Source organism: Ovis aries, chromosome 12 (genome assembly GCF_016772045.2).
Source record: "Ovis aries strain OAR_USU_Benz2616 breed Rambouillet chromosome 12, ARS-UI_Ramb_v3.0, whole genome shotgun sequence".
In the NCBI taxonomy this organism is placed as follows: domain Eukaryota; kingdom Metazoa; phylum Chordata; class Mammalia; order Artiodactyla; family Bovidae; genus Ovis; species Ovis aries.
In genome coordinates, this window is record NC_056065.1 from 40,711,391 (window position 1) to 40,731,311 (window position 19,921).

Sequence of the window (19,921 nt, forward strand, 5' to 3'; positions counted from 1 at the left end):
CCTGTGAGTGGGGGAACTTACTCGGAAATAGGGTCATCACAGATGTAATCAGATTAAAATAAGGTCATACTAACCAGAGAGGAAAACAAAAAATACCTAGAGAAAATGCAAGGACAACAATCCAAAACCTACAAGATGAAGCAAAAGCAGTTCTAAGAGGGAAGTTTATAGCAATACAATCTTACCTCAAGAAACAAGAAAAATCTCAAATAAACAACCTAACCTCACACCTAAAACAATTAGAGAAAAAAGATCAATATGGCTTTTATTGTATTTTATATGATTAAAACTCAACTTTTTGTGAAAAAAAAAAAATAAGGTCATCTATATTGGGATAGACCCTGAACAATATGTTTTTTCATTGTATTTTATTTTATATGATTAAAACTGAACTTTTTGTGAAAAAAAAATAAGGTCATCTATATTGGGATAGACCCTGAACAATATGTTTTTTCATTGTATTTTATTTTATATGATTAAAACTGTCGAATTCTTTGTGGGAAAAAAAAAAAAGGTCATAGAAGATTGGGGTGGGCCCTAATCTAATCACTGGTGTCCTTAAAAGAAGAGAAAACAGACACACACAGGGAGAAGGCCATGTGAAAACAGAGGCGGAGACTGGAGTGATGTACCCACAGCCAAGGCAACCACGGGAAGCAAGGAGAGATGCAGGGGACAGTTTCTCCCTCAGAGTCTCCAGGAGGAACCAACTCTGCCAGCACCTTGACCCTGGACTCTGGCCTCCAGCAGTGAAGAAACCATCTAGTTTGTGGTTATTTTGTTATCTAGCCCTAGGAAACCGATACAGTAAGAAGTCTGTCACACCAAGGAGTTTGGATGTCACACCTGAAGGGACACAAAACCACCGAGGGCTTTGCTGTAGACATGTGCAGGGACCAGCTATGTGTTTTAGAAAGAGAACCCTGGCAACAGTGCAAGGTGGAGCTCCCCTCTACCCCAAATGGAGTCAAGAGTTTGTCAAGATAACAAGCAAGTCTGCAAAATCAAGCTACAGTTCAGGAACACAGCGACACTTGAACAACTTGGGAGTTACGGGTGTCAACCCTCCTGGCAGTCAAAAATCCTCATATAACTTTCTGCTCAGCCCTCCTATTCATGGTTCTGCCCTGGAGGATCATGTGATACTGTGGTTATGTTTTTAAAAAGAAGTCTGTGGACAAGTGGACCCACAGTATTCAAACCCATCTTGATGGAGGATCCACTGCACCTGGTTGCTCTGAGCAGGGCACCTCCACCCTCAAGCAGCCACCTCCACTTGCCCCTGTGTCCTGTACAAACACCATCACTCTCCTCTGGATGCCAGGACGTGGGAAAGACTGAGAAGCCCTGGCATAGGGCGAATCAAGAGCCTGGGACAGAAGTGAGGCGGGGTCGAAAGTCAGGAGCTTACTGACTCAGGCAGAAGCTGACAGGATCCTAAGTCAGACAGTCGAAGTGAGGGGGAGTGGAAGAGCCATGTTTGAGACACCTTGCAGGGAAAACTGGTAGGACGCTGTGACCAATGGATACAGAAGCTGAGGAATAAGAAGTGAAGAAATGAGCACAGGCGTCTAAAGCCGAGTGTCATGGGTGAGAACACGTGGTCTGAAGCAAGGGAGGCAAACTTGTTCTGTAAAGGGCTCCCCAGAGTCCTCGGCTGTAGTACAGGATAATAGCGGTAGTGAAGAGTAACGAGAATTCAATGCGGAAAATCAAGTAAACCACTAAGAAGAGTGCCTGGCACAAGAAAGGGCTCAAAAGCCAGTTTTCATGTGTTTGTTTGTAACATGCAGTAACATGTCAGAGGAAAAAAAGGAAAAAAGTTGGTTTCAGGGAAGCAAAATGAGCAGCTGGAATATAATGGGATCATTTTGATTATAACAAGCCTAAAATACCACAGGCTTCCATGATGGACCAGCACTAAAGAACCCTCCTGCCAATGCAGGAGACACAGATTCAATGTCTGGGTTGGGAAGATCCCCTAGAGCAGGGCATGGCAAACCACTCCAGTATTCTTGCCTGAAGAACCCCATGGACAGAGGAGCCTGATGGGCTATAGTCCATGGGGTTGCATAAGAGTTGGACATGACTCAGTGACTAAACAAAATACCATAAAGGCGTCCCATAGGAAAAGACCCTGAATCTGAAGACCGGAAGAGGGGTGGAGAATGGCTTTCAAGATGTGGATGTCGTCAGCACATATTCCCAGGTGGCTGAAAAAACCCTGAAACAGAGTGAGTATACCCCGAGAGTGCACGTTAGGACAGAAGAAAATAAAAAATGAGATCCTTTCTGCACCTCAGTTTCTTCACGTGTAAAACGTGCCAACATTGATGGATGAGCAAAATAATGACAGGTCAGAGGAAATTAACACAAAAGACATCCACACCTGCCAAAGAACATGGAGAAAAAGATGGTGATCTCACAGAACACAAAAGGACTCAAGGCACAGCCCCAAATGCCCCAGACCTGTGCTTTCTTCCCGGTTTGCAGGTGTATTTCATACTCACAGGCTCATTCATGGCATTTTGCATGGATACATTCTTAATGCAGATGCCAAATGCAAAAGGATGGGAAGGGTTGGTAACACCATCTTCAAAGCGCAAATGGACATCTTGAATTTTTAACTGCAGGAGGGAAAAAAACAATTAGACAATTGCGGCAGGTAGAGTACTATAAGCAGGGGTCAAACTGTGCTTGAGCCACTTAAGTAAACCACAGCAGGTATTTTACACAAACACACCCAACATTGGGTAAATATACCCAATATTCTACGTTCCTAAGAGTTAGAATCACAAACTGGACATGAATGACATTTATTTTGATTAGTGCCAACTCAAGAAAAGAGTTAATGGTACTTCCATGGAATCATTTCAGAGAACACCTTAAACACTGAACTAAAGTAGTACCCACTGTATCTAGACAAATGGCCCACCTCTCTTATGATATCTTCATCTGGTCCCTGTGCCCTCAAACCTAGACACAGGAACACGAGCAGGGCATTTCCACTCTGACCTTATTTATTTCCCCGTGCCTCTAGAGCAGAGCTACTAAAAAAGCACTCTGCTTTAGTGAATTAAAAAATAACAGACCGTGAAAAGATCACTCATAGAATGGGAGAAAACACTTGCAAGTCATGTGTATCTGATAGGGACGAGAATCCAGAATATATAAAGAACTCTTACAACTCAACAGTAAAGAATTCATTTTTATAAATGGAAAAGGAGTTTGAATAGACGCTTCTCCAAAAGATAAACAAAAAGCCAATAAGCATCTGAAAAGATACTCAACAACATTAACCATTAAGGAAATGCAAATCTAAATCACACTGAGGTATCACTTTGTGCCCACTAATAAGGCTATTATTAAAAATCAGACAATAACAAGTGCTTGTCAGGATGTGGAAAAACTGAAATGTTCACACATTACCAGTGAAACTATAAAACTGTTCCTCAATTTAACATATAGTTACCATATGACACAACAGCTCCACTTTAGGTGTGTACTCAAAAGAAATGAAAACATGTTCACACAAAACCAGATACGTGAATGTTTACAACAGCAATATTCCTAAGAGCCAAACAGTGGGGACAACCCAAATGATAAAATGTGGCCCACCCTGAGAACCACAAAAACTCTAGGTATGAACGTTCCATTCAAACACCTCCACTAAAAGACTTGAAACTTTAATGAAGGCTTATAGCAGCCTCAGGCTGTGTCCCTGGAACAGACATTCCATCCCCTTCCTGAGTTCCTATGTGGAAAAGCTCAGGGCTATCTGCTCCAGCCAACATCTGACAATAGAGTACACCACCCCCCCCCCTCCCCATTTCTTAGAGCATTTATCAAAAAGGGCTTACAGCTGTGAATCCTTTCGCTGTCCCTATGTGATGTATCTCCTACAACTCAAGGACCTAAAAGCCACTCCCTTGAAATGCAATCATCAGGAAGAAAGGGGTTCCTGTCGCCCATCTCTATGGAAGAAGAGAAGTCCAGCTAGCAAATACAGCTGACCTAATCACATCCACACTGACCAACCCTTTGTAATTTTCCTCCTGTGCCCTGCCCACCCCACCCCCACCAACATACACATACACACCCTCATTCTCCCTTTAAAACACCTGGTCACCTCTGTACAAGTTGGAATGGAGCTCTGCTCTTTCCCCTACTGTCAGGAGTCACTGAATAAAGTCTGTTTTCACCACTTTAACTTCACTCCAGCTTTGTTCATCTTTGGCAATCCATACAATGGAATATATTATTTAGTCATAAAAGGAATAAAGTACTGATACATGCCACAACATGGATGAACCTTGGGAGCATTATGCTAAAAAGCCAGATGCAAAAGGCCACGTAGTGTACAGCTCCACTGATATGAAATGTCCAGACTGCACAAATCCATAAAGTACATTAGTGGTTGCAGGGGGCTGGAGGAGAGGGGAATTTAAAGTGGTTGCTAGTTGGGTATAGAGCATCTTTGAGGAATAATGAAAATATTCTGGAATTAGACAGTGGTGATCAATGCTCAACTTTGCAAATATATGAAAAAACACTAGTTTGTACACTTTAAAATTATAAACTTTATGGTATGTGAGCTAAACTCAAAGTTATTATTAAAAATAAAGTTAAAATAATGACAATATCTAAAAAATCAATGAGATAAATAACTACCTGAAAAAGAATTCAAAGCAGTCACCTCAAATGTACTGATCTTTTTACCAATGTTACCAAAGTTATGAATCCAGCAACCTCAGACTGCATTCTGGGGAGGAGTGGGACACCTTAAAAAAAAATGTGGGCTGTCACATGGCATTGCATGAAAACCCTGGAGTTGGTAAGTATGGGCTGATTCTTATGACACTCCTGAAAATTAGTGTGAACCCTATTCTTGGTTTTGAGGACAAAACAAAATGGTAATTAAAGCAGAAAATATGGCCAGTGGCCCAAGCACTGTAACTCATCACACGGCCCCAGACTCGGCGGTGAGACAGTTGTTCACAACACACTATATAATCAACTGGAAACCATATCCAACAGCTCTTCTTGTCCAGAAGAAGAAACTGAGACCAGAGAGATTAAGTGATTTGCCCTGCAACCAGATAGGATCTGTCTTCTCAGGAGGTATATCCTTCAGCAAGTGGCGTTCCCATATTCAAAAAGAAAATGAAGTGAAATGTCAGTGATATTAAAACGCCTACTCACACTAACTGAAGCAAGAAAAACCTGTGTGTGACTCACTTTTCAGGTTCTCCCTCCAACACCACCTAGGAAAAGGCACACCTGCGCCGTCAGCATTCTCTGCAGACACTCTGTGATCAGTTACACCCACGAGAATCCAGCAACCATGACATGAAACACATTTAAGCCTGAGCGGTCCCCTTTCGTGTTCATACTTTATAAAAGCCATTAGGACTTACTTCAATGTTCTCCACAATCCTCGTAACTACTGAGGCAGTGACTGAATACCAGTAAGACTCCCCTTTCTGCTGGCGTTCGTTCTACAAAGGAAAGAGCTGGTGTTAGAATCCAGGGCTTTGCTGATTTCGAGTCTTACCACCACCACTCTCAGGCCAAGAGGATTTCTGCCTTGCCTTCCATTTTTCCTCCAGGGCCTGAAGGAGAGCTTTCTTGCGCTCCCTTTCCAGTAGCTTCTCCTTTTCATCATTGAAATCCTGTATTTTTTCAGGGGCTCCAATTAAATGAAGGCTGGAGATGGAGATCACCCAAGGGTCCACATGGGGGCGGTAGAAAGGAATCTGAAGGGTCACTTTCCCAATTAAGCCTGGGAAGAGGAAAGTCTTGTTAAATGTCTGACACGTGTTTAATTCTATTTTTCTGTATTCTTCTAGTGTCCTTTAAGGAGCATCATTATTTTTACCATTTACTTTTTAAGAAGACAAGCAGTCAGTTTTCCCACATGTGAAACAAATGCTACTAGGCTGAAAGCTATAAGAACAAAGGCACAAAAAGTAGAAGCTGGAACAAGGTCAGTGTAACTTTTTCATATCAAACGCAACATCTCTACTCTGGAAATTACCTCTTCCCCAATGGGACTATATCATAAATTTCCCTGGGGTTTCTTTCTCCCCATGGCACTTGCACAAGCCTGTGGGGACACAACTCATTTCTTTTTCATTATTAATTAGTTGGCTGATAGGTATTTACTAGGAGTTAACAGACTTACAATACACCCTATTTCGAACACAGCGACTGAAACATTGGTCATGTTGCGATGGAATTCTATCAAGAAGGAATTCTGACTCTTCATGAGACCTTGGACTGATAGGAGAGCTAAATGGCCTGGGAGAACCGTGACACATATTTCCCGAGTTCTACCATTTCTAGCCAAGCCTCCCAGAACACAAGGCTTCTTTAGCTTCAATTAATAAGAGGCAAGTCACCACCAAGGAGTAAAGCATGAGAGCATGTGAACTATCTGACCTAAGGGATCTCTCAGAGATCCACACAGCCCAACTAACAGTCTACCTCGGAAAGTAGAACATTAGCAGAGTGTGATCATGCCTGCCTACGATCTAGAATTTGAGCAAGAGCAAACTGTTATATTTAAGATAAAAGAGTATCATTGACACCAAGTGATCAGCTGTGTAATCCAGTAACAAATGAAGATATATGTCACAACAAATAATGAAAAAATAATTTTGGCTTTATCTAGAAAAATCAAAGTCAGTTCTTACATTTAATAAAATTTATATTATAACCTGAAACCATACACCAATGTTCACAACAAAGAATTCTAACAATAATTAGTGCACAGTTGCAATTCTAATCTTAACTAATTGGGAGGACAATTATATGACAGCAAAATATGACTTCTGCTACATTCCATTTTGGCAGAGCAAGCATAACAAGGGTCATTTTTGCCAAAACATTAGAAAACATCAATTTTCCCTAAAAGCCTCTCTTAATCCTTTGATATTCAATTAAGAACTCTTTGGCAGTATCGACCATGTCATCATTCTTGAGAGTTTCTTTCAGATTCTAACTTGTCACTGCCTTTGCTTGTGACTCTGGCAGTTCACCCATGACTTGAGTTAACTTCAAGAAAGCCTAAATCTCTTGCAAATTTTCCATTTATTTCACCTAGCAACTGATTTACATTGTACATACACTTTATTGTAATATATGTACCCTCAAAATAAGGGAAAGACTGACTGACATCAACAGGCTACTGGTCAACGGCAAGCAGTGTCTAAAAAGGGACTAATTTTATGCGTGGTCACTTAATAGAGAATATTTTTATTCTGTGACAATTCTTGTTTCTTTACCAAATCTAGTAACTGCAAAACTCCAATAATACTTGCAAACGTTAACTGAGTGTGCTGGGCACTATACTGAGTAATTTTAATGCATTAACTCGGGTATTCCTCTCAACCACCCTACGATGTAACTACGATCGTCCCATCTTAAAGATGAGGAAGCACACACAGAGCTGTGAGGGAACTGCCCCAAAGTCACACAGCCAGAAAATGGCAGATATGGAATAGAAACCCAAGCATACTGTTCCCAAGCCCACCTTTCAATCAAAAGAGTCAACTGTCTCTCAGTAATATATAAAACCTGTGTGCTGTGCTCGGTCACTTCAGGCATGTCTGACTCTTCGTAATCCCATGGACTGCACCCCACCAGGCTCCTCTGTCCATGGGATCCTCCGCTGGAATGGGTAGCCATTCCCTGCTCCAGGGATCTCACCGACCCGGGGATCGAACTCGAGTCTCCTGTGCCTCCTCTATTGCAGGCAGGCTCTTTACCACTAAGCCACTGGGGAAGCCCAAAATGTATAATGAATTCTCTAAAAATAAGAATCTCCTGTGTCTAAGACAGAAGTTTCCAGACCTTTAAGAATCACCTGGGGAGCTTAGTAAAGGTGCAGGTTCAAAAAATAAATAAATAATGATGCAGGTTCAACGACACGTCTTCAGAAACTCTAATTCAGTAAGTCTGGGGGCTACAACCACCCCAAGAGCATCCTGACACTAGCAGCCTAGGGACCACACTTGAAGACTGATCAAAACTCCTATTCTGCCTCTTCCTGGTCCAACAGAGCCAGACGCAAGGGTTCTCAGTTTCCACGTCCCAAACAATGTAATACCGCCTCCCTCTCCCTTGTTTCACGTACCAGCTTTGACCTCGAATGGTAATTCCAGTTCTTTCAAGGCATCTTTCTTTAAAGGCAAGTTTTCTAATTCAACAGCACCTAAAAAATAAAAACACCGTAACATGTTCATCCAACAGATGCAGTAGGTGCCTACTGTGTGCACATCAGTGGCGAGTAAAGAGAGAGTTTCCCATGGAGGCCCAGGCCGTACCTACCGCTGCGCTCTATCTGCACTGATGTCCTGACCTGCCCACTCTGACATGTAAGCCTGCCAGCAGACGAAGGGCTTAAGGCAGGGATCAGACTCTAACAAGCCAGGGTGTAAATATTTCAGTCCTTACAGGGTCTATTGTACATTCTCTCTTTTTTTCTCTACAAGTCTTTAAAAATGGAAAAGCCATTCTCAGCTAGCAGAGGGATCTGGCCAGGTGGCCAGTTTACATGCCCCAAGTTTAGGCTAATATTCACCCAAGGACCATTAACATTTGGATCACCTGGGATGAAATACAGATCCTGGTTTCCCCATCCAGATATCTCTGAAACTGAAACAGAAATTTGCCATTTTTAACAAGCTCTCCTCATCCACTACCCGCCCTCCTAAAATGATATATTCCATACCATGTCTAAGAGCTCCTGTGAGTTCAGTAAAGTTGGTCATCAGAAGCAAGTACACTCTCTCTTCTGGAAAGCCAGCCTAAACAGGTTCTCCTTCCCACCCTCACTTGCAGAGTAATGAGCAAAGGCATGAACTGGACCACTGCTCAAGGTCCTTTTCAGCCCCAGCTTTTACCATCACTTAAACCCAAAAGTACTAGATGTCTCCGAAGCAGACTGATGGGACAGTCATGGGGGTGACACCCTCGAAGCTACGGAAGTGACCCTCCCCTGTGCCTAAGGCACGGTGCTGGCCCCTGGGATTATAAACAAAGGCAGGCAGGGTCCCCACCCTCAAAAAGCTGGGGACACAGCCATCGTTTTATAAAGTTGTTTAAGCAACAAAGTTGATTTCTGAGTCATATAAATCTGTCTGAAATATATTTTCAAGAACAGAAAGTACAGACAACAACTAGCAACCATTAGCTGGCAAGAGAACTCAGAAGAAAGGAAAGCAAGTCTTTTCCCCCAAAGACAAACTAATACAAGAAACCTGATTACTTCACCCTTTGAATGATTAAGATGTGCCTTACTGGCGTCTAAAGAAGTATTCAAAGCTAGCATCTAGGCAGATTCTGAGCAAATGGACCCAACTTATTTTTCAGATGTTTGTAGGAACACTTGTCCACACAGCGTTCCACACACCTTAAGACGAACCAAAAAGAGAAGTTAATTGTCTCAGAGAGACCAGAAACAATTCTATATCCACATTTGGGGAGAAAATGATCATTAGGGGAAAAAAATGTGAAACACATCCCTTATCAGTTGAAACTGACTTAAAGGGAGGAAACCATACAGTTTCTTCTTTTAAAGAGCAACATTTGCAATTTGACTCACTTGCCCTATTTTTCAACACCCAAATCTGTCACAACAGCAGACAGCCCCAGGTTTCCATGGCTGCTATGCCACATGGAGAACTGGACTTGCAGGCAATCCATGCAACGTTAACAATTAAAGAAGCTGAACCAAAGAGAGCAAAGGAGGTGGTCTCGAAAGAAGACGCAGAGGCAAAAATGAAGAGAAAAGGCAGCCTAAAGAGTCCAAAACAAGGGAATCAGACAAAATACAGATCGAAGGCTTCCTACTTCCCTACCCACAACCGGCCCTGCAGGGAAAGGTCCCTCCAAGGAACCAGGCCACAAAGCACCCAGCAGAGGTGAGCACCTTATAGATGATAATGTTTGTTGGTTTCCAGGCAGAAAGTCTGCAGACTTACTTATGGATGGCTCTCTCATGCCAAAATTCCTCAGCTCAGATTAATAAGAAATCTACTCACTAGCGTGTAGTGCATGTGCACTCAGTTGTGTCCAACTCTTCGCAACCCCAGGGACTGTGGCCCGCCAGGCTACAGAGGATTGTTCATGAAACTTCCCAGGCAAGAATACTGGAGTGAGTTGCCATTTCCTACTCCAGGGGATCTTCCCAACTCAGGGATCCAACCCAGGTCTCCTGCATTGGCAGGCAGAGTCTTTACCACCGGGCCACCTGGGAAGCCAGAACTAGGGTGAATTTAGAGTAAATACCTAATGACTACTCAATCCTCCTTCCTGGGCTCTAGGAAAGTCAACCTCATTTAAAGGGCCAACCTGAGGTTCAGAGCTTATAAAACAGAAAAGAAGGGGGAATCTAAACGTATGCCCACAGCCCACAGTTCAAACTCCTTGACTCAGCACTGGCAGCTGCTACCTTCTGACCTCAAACCATCTGAACATGCCCTGCAGGGGTCCACCTTCTGCCTCTACTCACAGGCCTCATTCTGCTGGAAGGTGGTCACCCAGTCCGGGCCATCTACCAAAACCCTACAAGACCCACTCAAAAGCTACCTCCAGAATAGCTCTCTCAGAGTCCTTCAGACAGGATGAATGATCCTCCTCCCACTGCATTACAGCTGGATCTCTACTGTAACAACATAATACATACCGCTTCTATTACTGTACACTCATTTCTGCCTCCCTGACAGGTTAACAGTTCTCTTAGAACAGGGACTACAAAGGAGGGAGCTGGGATGATGATATTCATAATGATGATGATGATAGTACCCTGAGATCCTACTATGTACCAAGCACTTTATATGCATTTCTTAATTTGATCCTCACAAAAATATAATGAAGTATTACTTTCTTCACTTTTAAATTAAGAAAAGTGAGACTTAGAGGATAAGCAGTTGCTTACAAATAACAGAGCTGGTCAGTGGTAGTGCCAGAGTTCATACCAGGCCTGGCCGATCACTGGTGGCAAGAGGGAGAGGGGGTGGGAATTCCCTGGCGGTCCAGTGGCTAGGACTCCGCATTCTCACTGCTGAGGGCCTGCGTCCAATCCCTGGTAAGGAAACTAAAATTCCACACGCCTCATGTTACAGCAAAAGAAAAGGCGGAAGGTGGCGGGGGTGTGGCGGGGGAGGGGGCGGTGCTGGTGAAGAAGAGGCTTTTATGTAACTTGCTCACAGTCACAAACAACCCTAAAGTGGTGGAACTAGGGTTAAACCCTATGCCTGAGCTCCAAGTATTTTCTATTGTCTCCCCTTTTTGTGTCATTCCATAATATAGAGTCCTACCCAAAGCAAGTGCTCAGTGTTTGTTGAATGACTGAACAAATGAAATACTATACAGGTGCTGTCTCTGTCCTTCAACTTCTCCTATGCTATTTTGCATTTTTATTGCTTTGAGCATGTGTGCACAGTCTATCCTTGAAGTCCAATGCACCAGCCAGTCACAATGCTGATGCTCAAATGGTGATGATGACTATCACTGACTGAGGGCCCACTGAATGCCAAGAGTAGTTCTAGCTCTTTGACCCACATTAATGGGTTCAGTCCTTAAAACTGCATGAGACAGGAAATATTCTCTCCAATTTGCAGAAAGGGAGACTGAAGCATTAAGAATTTGAGTAATTTAGTGCAAGGGATGTAGGGTACAACACAATAAGTAGAGTTAATGTATATGCTGTATATCAAAATTGAATCCTAAGAGCTCTCATCATAAGAAAAAAGGTTTATTTCTTTAATTTTGTACCTAAATGAGATGATGCATGTTCACTAAACTTACTGATGATCATTTCATGATGTATGTAAGTCAAATCATTATACTGTACACCTTAACCTTATACAGGACTCTGTATCAATTATATCTCAGTAAAAGTGGAAGAAGAAAAAAAGAATTTGAGTAATTTGCCCAAGTTATTGGTCTAAGTGAAGGAACTTGGATTCAAACCCAGTCTGACTACAAAATTCATACACTTGACAACTATTTCGGTCTCCTTTGCATCTCCCAAAGTATCTGTAAATATCTCTCAGTTCAGTTCAGTCGCTCAGTCGTGTCTAACTCTTTGTAACCCCATGGTCTGCAGCATGCCAGGCCTCCCTGTCCATCACCAACTCCTGGAGTTTACTCAAACTCATGTCCATTGAGTTGCTGATGCCATCCAACCATCTCATCCTCTGTCGTCCCCTTCTCCTCCTGCCTTCAATCTTTCCCGACATCAGGATCTTTTCAAATGAGTCAGTTCTTCACATCAGGTGGCCAGAGTTTCAGCTTCAACATCATTCCTTCCAAAGAAATCCCAGGGCTGATCTCCTTTAGAATGGACTGGTTGGATCTCCTTGCTGTCCAAGGGACTCTAAAGGGTCTTCTCCAACACCACAGTTCAAAAGCATCAATTCTTCAGCACTCAGCTTTCTTTATAGTCCAACTCTCACATCCATACATGGCTGCTGGAAAAACCATAGCCTTGACTAGACGGACCTTTGTCGGCAAAGTAATGTCTCTGCTTTTTAATATGCTGTCTAGGTTGGTCACAACTTTCCTTCCAAGAAGTAAGCGTCTTTTAATTTCATGGCTGCAATCACCATCTGCAGTGATTTTGGAGCCCCAAAAAATAAAGTCTGCCACTGTTTCCCTATCTATTTTCCATGAACTGATGGGACCTTTTAAAAAATAAAGTCTGGTGCTCGCTTCGGCAGCACATATACTAAAATTGGAACGATACAGAGAAGATTAGCATGGCCCCTGTGCAAGGATGACACGCAAATTCGTGAAGCGTTCCATATTTTTTAGACATTTCTCCAAAGAAGACATACGGATGGCTAACAAACACATGAAAAGATGCTCAACATCACTCATTATAAGAGAAATGCAAATCAAAACCACAATGAGGTACTACTTCACACCAGTCAGAATGTCTGCGATCCAAAAATCTGCAAGCAATAAATGCTGGAGAGGGTGTGGAGAAAAGGGAACCCTCCTACACTGTTGGTGGGAATGCAAACTAGTACAGCCACTATGGAGAACAGTGTGGAGATTCCTTTAAAAATTGCAAATAGAACTACCTTATGACCCAGCAATCCCACTACTGGGCATACACACCAAGGAAACCAGAATGGAAAGAGACACATGTACCCCAATGTTCATCGCAGCACTGTTTATAATAGCCAGGACATGGAAACAACCTAGATGTCCATCAGCAGATGAATGGATAAGAAAGCTGTGGTACATATACACAATGGAGTATTACTCAGCCGTTAAAAAGAATTCATTTGAATCAGTTCTGATGAGATGGATGAAACTGGAGCCGATTATACAGAGTGAAGTAAGCCAGAAAGAAAAACACCAATACAGTATACTAACACATATATATGGAATTTAGGAAGATGGCAATGACGACCCTGTATGCAAGACAGGAAAAAAGACACAGATGTGTATAACGGACTTTTTGGACTCAGAGGGAGAGGGAGAGGGTGGGATGATTCGGGAGAATGGCATTCTAACATGTATACTGTCATGTAAGAATTGAATCGCCAGTCTATGTCTGACGCAGGATACAGCATGCTTGGGGCTGGTGCATGGGGATGACCCAGAGAGATGTTATGGGAGGGAGGTGGGAGGGGGGTTCATGTGTGGGAACGCGTGTAAGAATTAAAGATTTTAAAATTTAAAAAATAAAAAACTAAAAAAAATAATAATAATAAAGTCTGCCACTGTTTCCCTATCTATTTTCCATGAACTGATGCGACCTTAGTTTTCTGAATGTTGAGCTTTAAGCCAACTTTTTTACTCTCCTCTTTCACTTTCATCAAGAGGCTTTTTAGTTCTTTGCTTTCTGCCATAAAGGTGGTGTCATCTGCATATCTAAGGTTACTGACATTTCTCCTGGCAATCTTGATTCCAGCTTGTGCTTCATCCAGCCCAGCATTTCTCACAATGTACTCTGCATATAAGTTAAATAAACAGGGTGACAATACAGAGCCTTGACATACTGCTTTTCCTATTTGGAACCAGTCTGTTGCTCTATGTCCAGTTCTAACTGTTGCTTCCTGACCTGCGTACAGATTTCTAAAGAAGCTGGTCAAGTGGTCTCGTATTCCCACCTATTTCAGAATTTTCCAGTTTGTTGTGATCCACACAGTCAAAGACTTTGACATAGTCAATAAAGCAGAAATAGAGATGTTTTTCTGGAACTCTCTTGCTTTTTCCATGATCCAGTGGAAGTTGGCAATTTGATCTCTGTTCCTCTGCCTTTTCTAAAACCAGCTTGAACATCTGGAAGTTCACAGTTCATGTATTACTAAAGCCTGGCCTGAAGAATTTTGAGCATTACTTTACTAGCATGTGAGACAAGCGCAATTGTGCAATAGTTTGAGCATTCTTTGGCATTGCCTTTCTTTGGGATTGGAATGAAAACTGACCTTTTCCAGTCCTGCGGCCACTGCTGAGTTTTCCAAATTTGCTGGCATATTGAGTGCAGCACTTTCACAGCATCATCTTTCAGGATTTGAAAAAGCTCAACTGGAATTCCATCACCTCCACTAGCTTTGTTCATAGTGAAGCTTCCTAAGGCCCACTTGACTTCACATTCCAGGATGTCTGGCTCTAGGTGAGTGATCACACCATTGTGATTAACTGGGTTGTGAAGATCTTTTTTGTACAGTTCTTGAGTGTATTCTTGCCACCTCTTAATATCTTCTGCTTCTGTTAGGTCCATACCATTTCTGTCCTTTATGTGCCCATCTTTGCATAAAATCTTCCCTTGGTATCTCTAATTTTCTTGAAGAGATCTCTAGTCTTTCCCATTCTGTTGTTTTCCTCTATTTCTTTGCACTGATCGCTGAGGAAGGCTTTCTTATCTCTCCTTGCTATTCTTTGGAACTCTGCATTCAAAAGGATATTTTCCTTTTCTCCTCTGCTTTTCACTTCTCTTCTTTTCATGCTATTTGTAAGGCCTCCTCAGACAGCCATTTTGCTTTTTCGCATTTCTTTTTCTTGGGGATGGTCCTGATCTCTGTCTCCTGTACAATGTCACGAACCTCTGTCCATAGTTCATCAGGCACTCTATCAGTCTAGTCCCTGAAATCTATTTCTCACTTCTACTATATAATTATAAGGGATTTGATTTAGGTCATACCTGAATGGTCTAGTGGTTTTCCCCACTTTCTTCAATTTAAGTCTGAATTTGGCAATAAGGAGTTCATGATCTGATGATCATGATCTTCAGCATTACTGGTCAGGTAAATATCTCTAGACAAACTGAAATAACATTCTCATTCTTCTCTCCTATCCTCTGCCCCCAAACCCTCCTTAATCATGTCATCAAGATCAACAAAAAAGTTTTCAACTCCTTTACAAAGCCATTCTCTCAGTGCACTGTGATGCTCTAAAACTTTTTTGGCCAAGCACCATGGCGTGCTCCAGATCCATAAACATAGAGTAACTACATCAGTTACGAAAGAAAAAGCATGTTTCTATTCTGCCGGGACACATTCCTCAAACTCCGTAGGCTTGCTAAAAGCCATAGAGAATACTCTTTAAGAAAAGATAGGCACAGAAAAGGGGTAGAAAGCTTCAGAGAGACCCACAGTTGTCCTTACAAGATATATTCTGTCTGAAATTGCTGAGATTAGAGGGACTTCCCTGGTGGTCTGTGGCTGAGACTCCGAGTTTCCAATGCAGGGGGCCCGCACTCAATCCTTGGTCTAGGAACTAGATCCCACATACCGCAACTAAAGATTTTGCCTGGCGCAATGAAGATAGAACATCCTGCATGACACAACTAAGACCCAGCACAGCCAAATAAGCAAATAAAAAATTTTCTTAAAAAGAGCAGCTTTAGCTAGGAGGGTCAAAGAAGCATCTTTGAGGAGGCGGCATTTGAGCAGACTGGACCAGAGTGAGGACATAGTCACGCAGGCATCTGGAGGAAAAGTGATCTGGGTGTTTTGCATGTTCAGGACCAACCAGGAGGACAGAAGGTCAAGTGTTAGGATCGAAGGTCAGGGAGGAAGGAGGGCGGACCTGGTTGTTAACACAGGTCAATTCTGGGTAGTGGGTGTGTCTTATGTTCTGGATTTTTTTTTATTAAAAAAACCTGAAACAAAGACAGAGTGATGTAAAATGTAGCAGCTTGCTTGGCAAAAGGATAAATGGGAGATCTACCCATTGTGGAAGGCCCTGTGTGGGATCAAGGTGGTCATTCCTACAGGACAAGTATATCCGCTCTGTATACTAGAAGGCAGGGGGTTAGAGTCCAGCCCAGCCCAGCTCCATCCCATCCCCCATATCTCATGGAAGTCAGTCCTTGAATCAGAGTCAGAATCAGGATGGAGGGGCGCTAGGACCTAGTCCAGAGATCCCAGAGACCAGGTGATCCACTGAGGCTGCCCCCCTCCCCACCCAGTGCACACCTGGCTACTTGGTCAAGCATCCTTTCATGCAGAGTCCACATGCAGGCTGAATCCTTTCCAGGGACTTGCCTGGTAGTCCAGGGGCTAAGACTCCACGCTCCCAATGCAGGGGGCCCAGGTTCAATTCCTAGTCAGGGAACTAGATCCCACATGCCACAACTACGAGTTCATACGCTGCAACTAATACCTGGTGCAGCCAAAATAAATAAGGAATAATAACTTTAAAAAATAAATAAATAAAATGGCGGAGGTTCAAAGTGTATTATCAGTGGAGACACCATAACTGATCAGATACCAATTGCTATTCGTTCATTTCTTTAGCAAACATCCTTCTTACCACATCCCTCTTGAGAAAGCCAGCTCTGTTGTCAGCAATGTTGTGGTTTGCAGGGCTCCTTCTGGGCCCAGTAACCTACCCTGTTCATCCCATTAGCTTCACAGTGTGTCTGAGAACTTCAGTACGTGACCAAAGACATAAACTCGACACTACTATTATACTTTAAACACAGCCCTTTCCCGGCCAACCGGTCACTTTCACTTCCCATCAAGAAGCTCCCGTCCAGGAAAGTGCAGAGGAAAAAAAAGAATAGGAAAGAAGCCATTGCTGTTTCCAATGAAGGGAAGGGAGCAGCGGGGTGCAACCCTGCAAGCTCCCTGTGACCTCTCGCTGCCATGATCCTTCCCCTGGCTTGGGTGGGTCAGGAAACCGCAGAGGCTTCTGGGAACAGTAAATCACTGCACCTGTGCTCAGGCTGTCCACGCATCTGCTTCACGGCCAGCCCCCCTAACCTGCCCCAGTACACTTGCCAAAACTCACACTCCCAAGGAAGCCCAGGAGGTTTCCACTATGTTTGAGGCCCCCTTTCCTCTTTCTATGATTCTACATGTTTGCAAACTGACTTGATCTTCTTTCTTTTCCTAGATGTGTTAAAGGGTTCCGTTTTGAGTTGAGCAAAGAGAACTTAAAGCAAGGAAGGAGAAGAAAACACTTTTCCAATCCCCTCATCAAACCACTGGGCTGCATTTAGGAAGTATAGCCTTGTCAAGGTGAAAATGTCTCAAGCTTTAGGTATTTTACTAGTCAGCAAGACAAGATCCCATAAACTCTGTCGGAAGACCCTACAGTAATATGCAGGTATCTATTACACACCAGCAGGAAAGGAGCTTCAAAGGCCACTCCACTTGATCCTTACAGCAACCCACAGAGGTACACTGCCCTCTAATCATAAGAAATTGAGGCTGAGAACTGCAATGACTTCTTCATATAGCTAACAAGTTACAGCAGGATTTGAAGCTGAAGCTAATGCCACTGTCACTACATCCTGGCTGCTTCCATAAAGCCCTATAAAACTAAAAACCTTAACTGGGGCAAAGCATAGTCACCAGTAGTACAGTCTTTTTAAAATTATTATTATTCTTATGTAATACTTCCCTAAACTCTATGACAATATAGCTACCTACTTAAGTTACCCTATAATAATAATACTCAGTGTCCTATGGGGGAACATTATTTTCTTTTGCACATATTTGGAACAAAGCCATCTGGCCATTAAGGTTTACTATTCTCAACACAATAAAAAGAATATAAAAAATAGATATCCAATCTGCAAAGCACAGTTCACCAAAAAGAGACACACATACTCACCTTTCAAAAGCGCAACGGAGAGTTGGTCAGTGTTCAGGTTATTGACATATTTCCCCAGGTAGGTATTAAGAACCCAGGCTACAAGACCTTCCAACATGACTATATCCTCAAGACAAGGTGTTTAAAACTCATGGATTATTCTTTATTTCTCTCTCTCATGGTCACAGAAGAATCTATGGAAGAAGAAAAAAAAAGAAAATGAACAGAAAAACCAAACAATTTTTCCAAGATGATATCCTACTCTATCTGTCCTGAAAGTAGATGGATATAAACCACAGATTTAAAAAAAGACGGGGTGTGAATGTTCACAGCACCACCATTTACAATAGCCAAGAGATGAAAGCTACTCAAGTATTGTCAACAGATGACTGGATAAAGGTGTGGTTTACATATACAATGGAATACTACTCAGCCATCAAGAAAAGAAGGAAAGGGACTTCTCTGGTGGTCTAGAGGTTAAGCAATGCAGGGGACACAGGTTCAATTCCTGGTCAGGGAACTAAGACCCCACATTCCTCAGAGCAACTAAGCCCACATGCTACAACTGCTGAAGCCCACGTGCTCTGGAGTCCCCAAGCCACAACTGGAGTATGGAGCCCATACACCACAACTGGAACGCCCACATGTCTCAACAAGAGATCCCCAACAACATAACGGAGATGCCACGTGCAGTGAAACATGTTGAAGCCAAATGAATAAGTATTTTTTAAAAAGAAAGAAAATATTGCTATTTGCAGCAACATGCATGGACCTAGAGAATATCAAACTAAGTGAAGTCAGACAGAGAAAGACAAATACTATAGGATATAATTTATATATGAAATCTAAAAAAATAATGCAAATCAATCTATATATACAACAGAAACAGACTCTCAGACATAGAAAATAAACTTACAGTTACTAAAGGGGGAAGAAGGGAGGGATAAATTCGGAGTATGGGATTAGCAGACACACACTGCTGCTGCTGCTGCTGCTGCTAAGTCACTTCAGTCATGTCCGACTCTGTGGAACCCCAGAGACGGCAGCCCACTAGGCTCCTCTGTCCCTGGGATTCTCCAGGCAAGAATACTGGAGTGGGTTGCCATTTCCTTCTCCAATGCATGAAAGTGAAAAGTGAAAGTAAAGTCACTCAGTCGTGCCTGACTCTTAGCGACCCTATGGACTGCAGCCTACCAGGCTCCTCTGTCCAGGGGATTTTCCAGGCAAGAGTACTGGAGTGGGTTGCCATTGCCTTCTCCAAGCAGACACACACTACTATACATAAAACAGATTTAAGCAACAACGATCTACTGTGTAACATAGGGAACAATATTCAATATTGTAAATAACCTATAATGGAAAATAAACCTAAAATATATATATTTAGAACTGAATCACTTTGCTGCACACCTGAGACTAACTTCAATATATATATTAAAAAAAAAAGAATGATGGATGGGAAACACTGTTAAGATGCCACCACTAAAAAAAAAAAAAAAGATGCCAACACTAGCAAATGGAGGGCCAAACCAATACATTACATACTGATGCAGCTGCAAAGAATGGTCACTTATAAATTAACCAAAAATTACCTACAATTCAAAGTTGTGCATCTTTTTGATGTAACTGATCATTAAACTGATTGCTTTTGTTGACTGACCTGGGCATTAGGCTGTCCTGATCAGAGGTTCTATCCATATGTGACCTGGCAACATCTAGAGATATTTTTGAATATTATGACTGGGGGCTGGGGCGGGGGGCGAGGGGGATGTGGCTGGAATTTTGCCACTGGTACCTTGTGAGAGGAGACAGGACATGGAAGTTGCTGAACTCCCTACAATGCACAAGACAGCCC

The 19,921-nt window shown here is 42.6% G+C and overlaps 1 protein-coding gene and 1 non-coding gene across 15 annotated transcripts in view; one reads left to right on the forward strand and one right to left on the reverse strand.

Annotated features, from left to right (window-relative positions):
- VPS13D (vacuolar protein sorting 13 homolog D) overlaps positions 1-19,921 on the reverse strand; it is a 267,380-nt gene that overhangs the window by 244,227 nt on the left and 3,232 nt on the right. For all 14 annotated transcript variants that reach the window (XR_009595826.1, XM_042257233.1, XM_012187296.3 and 11 more), the window contains exons 2-6: positions 18,088-18,260; positions 8,138-8,215; positions 5,592-5,782; positions 5,418-5,498; positions 2,511-2,627 (exon numbers count right to left, since the gene is read on the reverse strand). Coding sequence is in view for 13 of the 14 variants with exons in the window: in XM_042257233.1 (XP_042113167.1) it covers positions 2,511-2,627; positions 5,418-5,498; positions 5,592-5,782; positions 8,138-8,215; positions 18,088-18,184 (564 nt within the window). In the remaining variant the exon portion in view is untranslated. The remainder of the gene's footprint in view (positions 1-2,510; positions 2,628-5,417; positions 5,499-5,591; positions 5,783-8,137; positions 8,216-18,087; positions 18,261-19,921) is intronic.
- Positions 12,713-12,819, forward strand: LOC114117393 (U6 spliceosomal RNA). Its single transcript, XR_003591093.1, has one exon. It is a non-coding gene; the product is annotated as a U6 spliceosomal RNA (small nuclear RNA).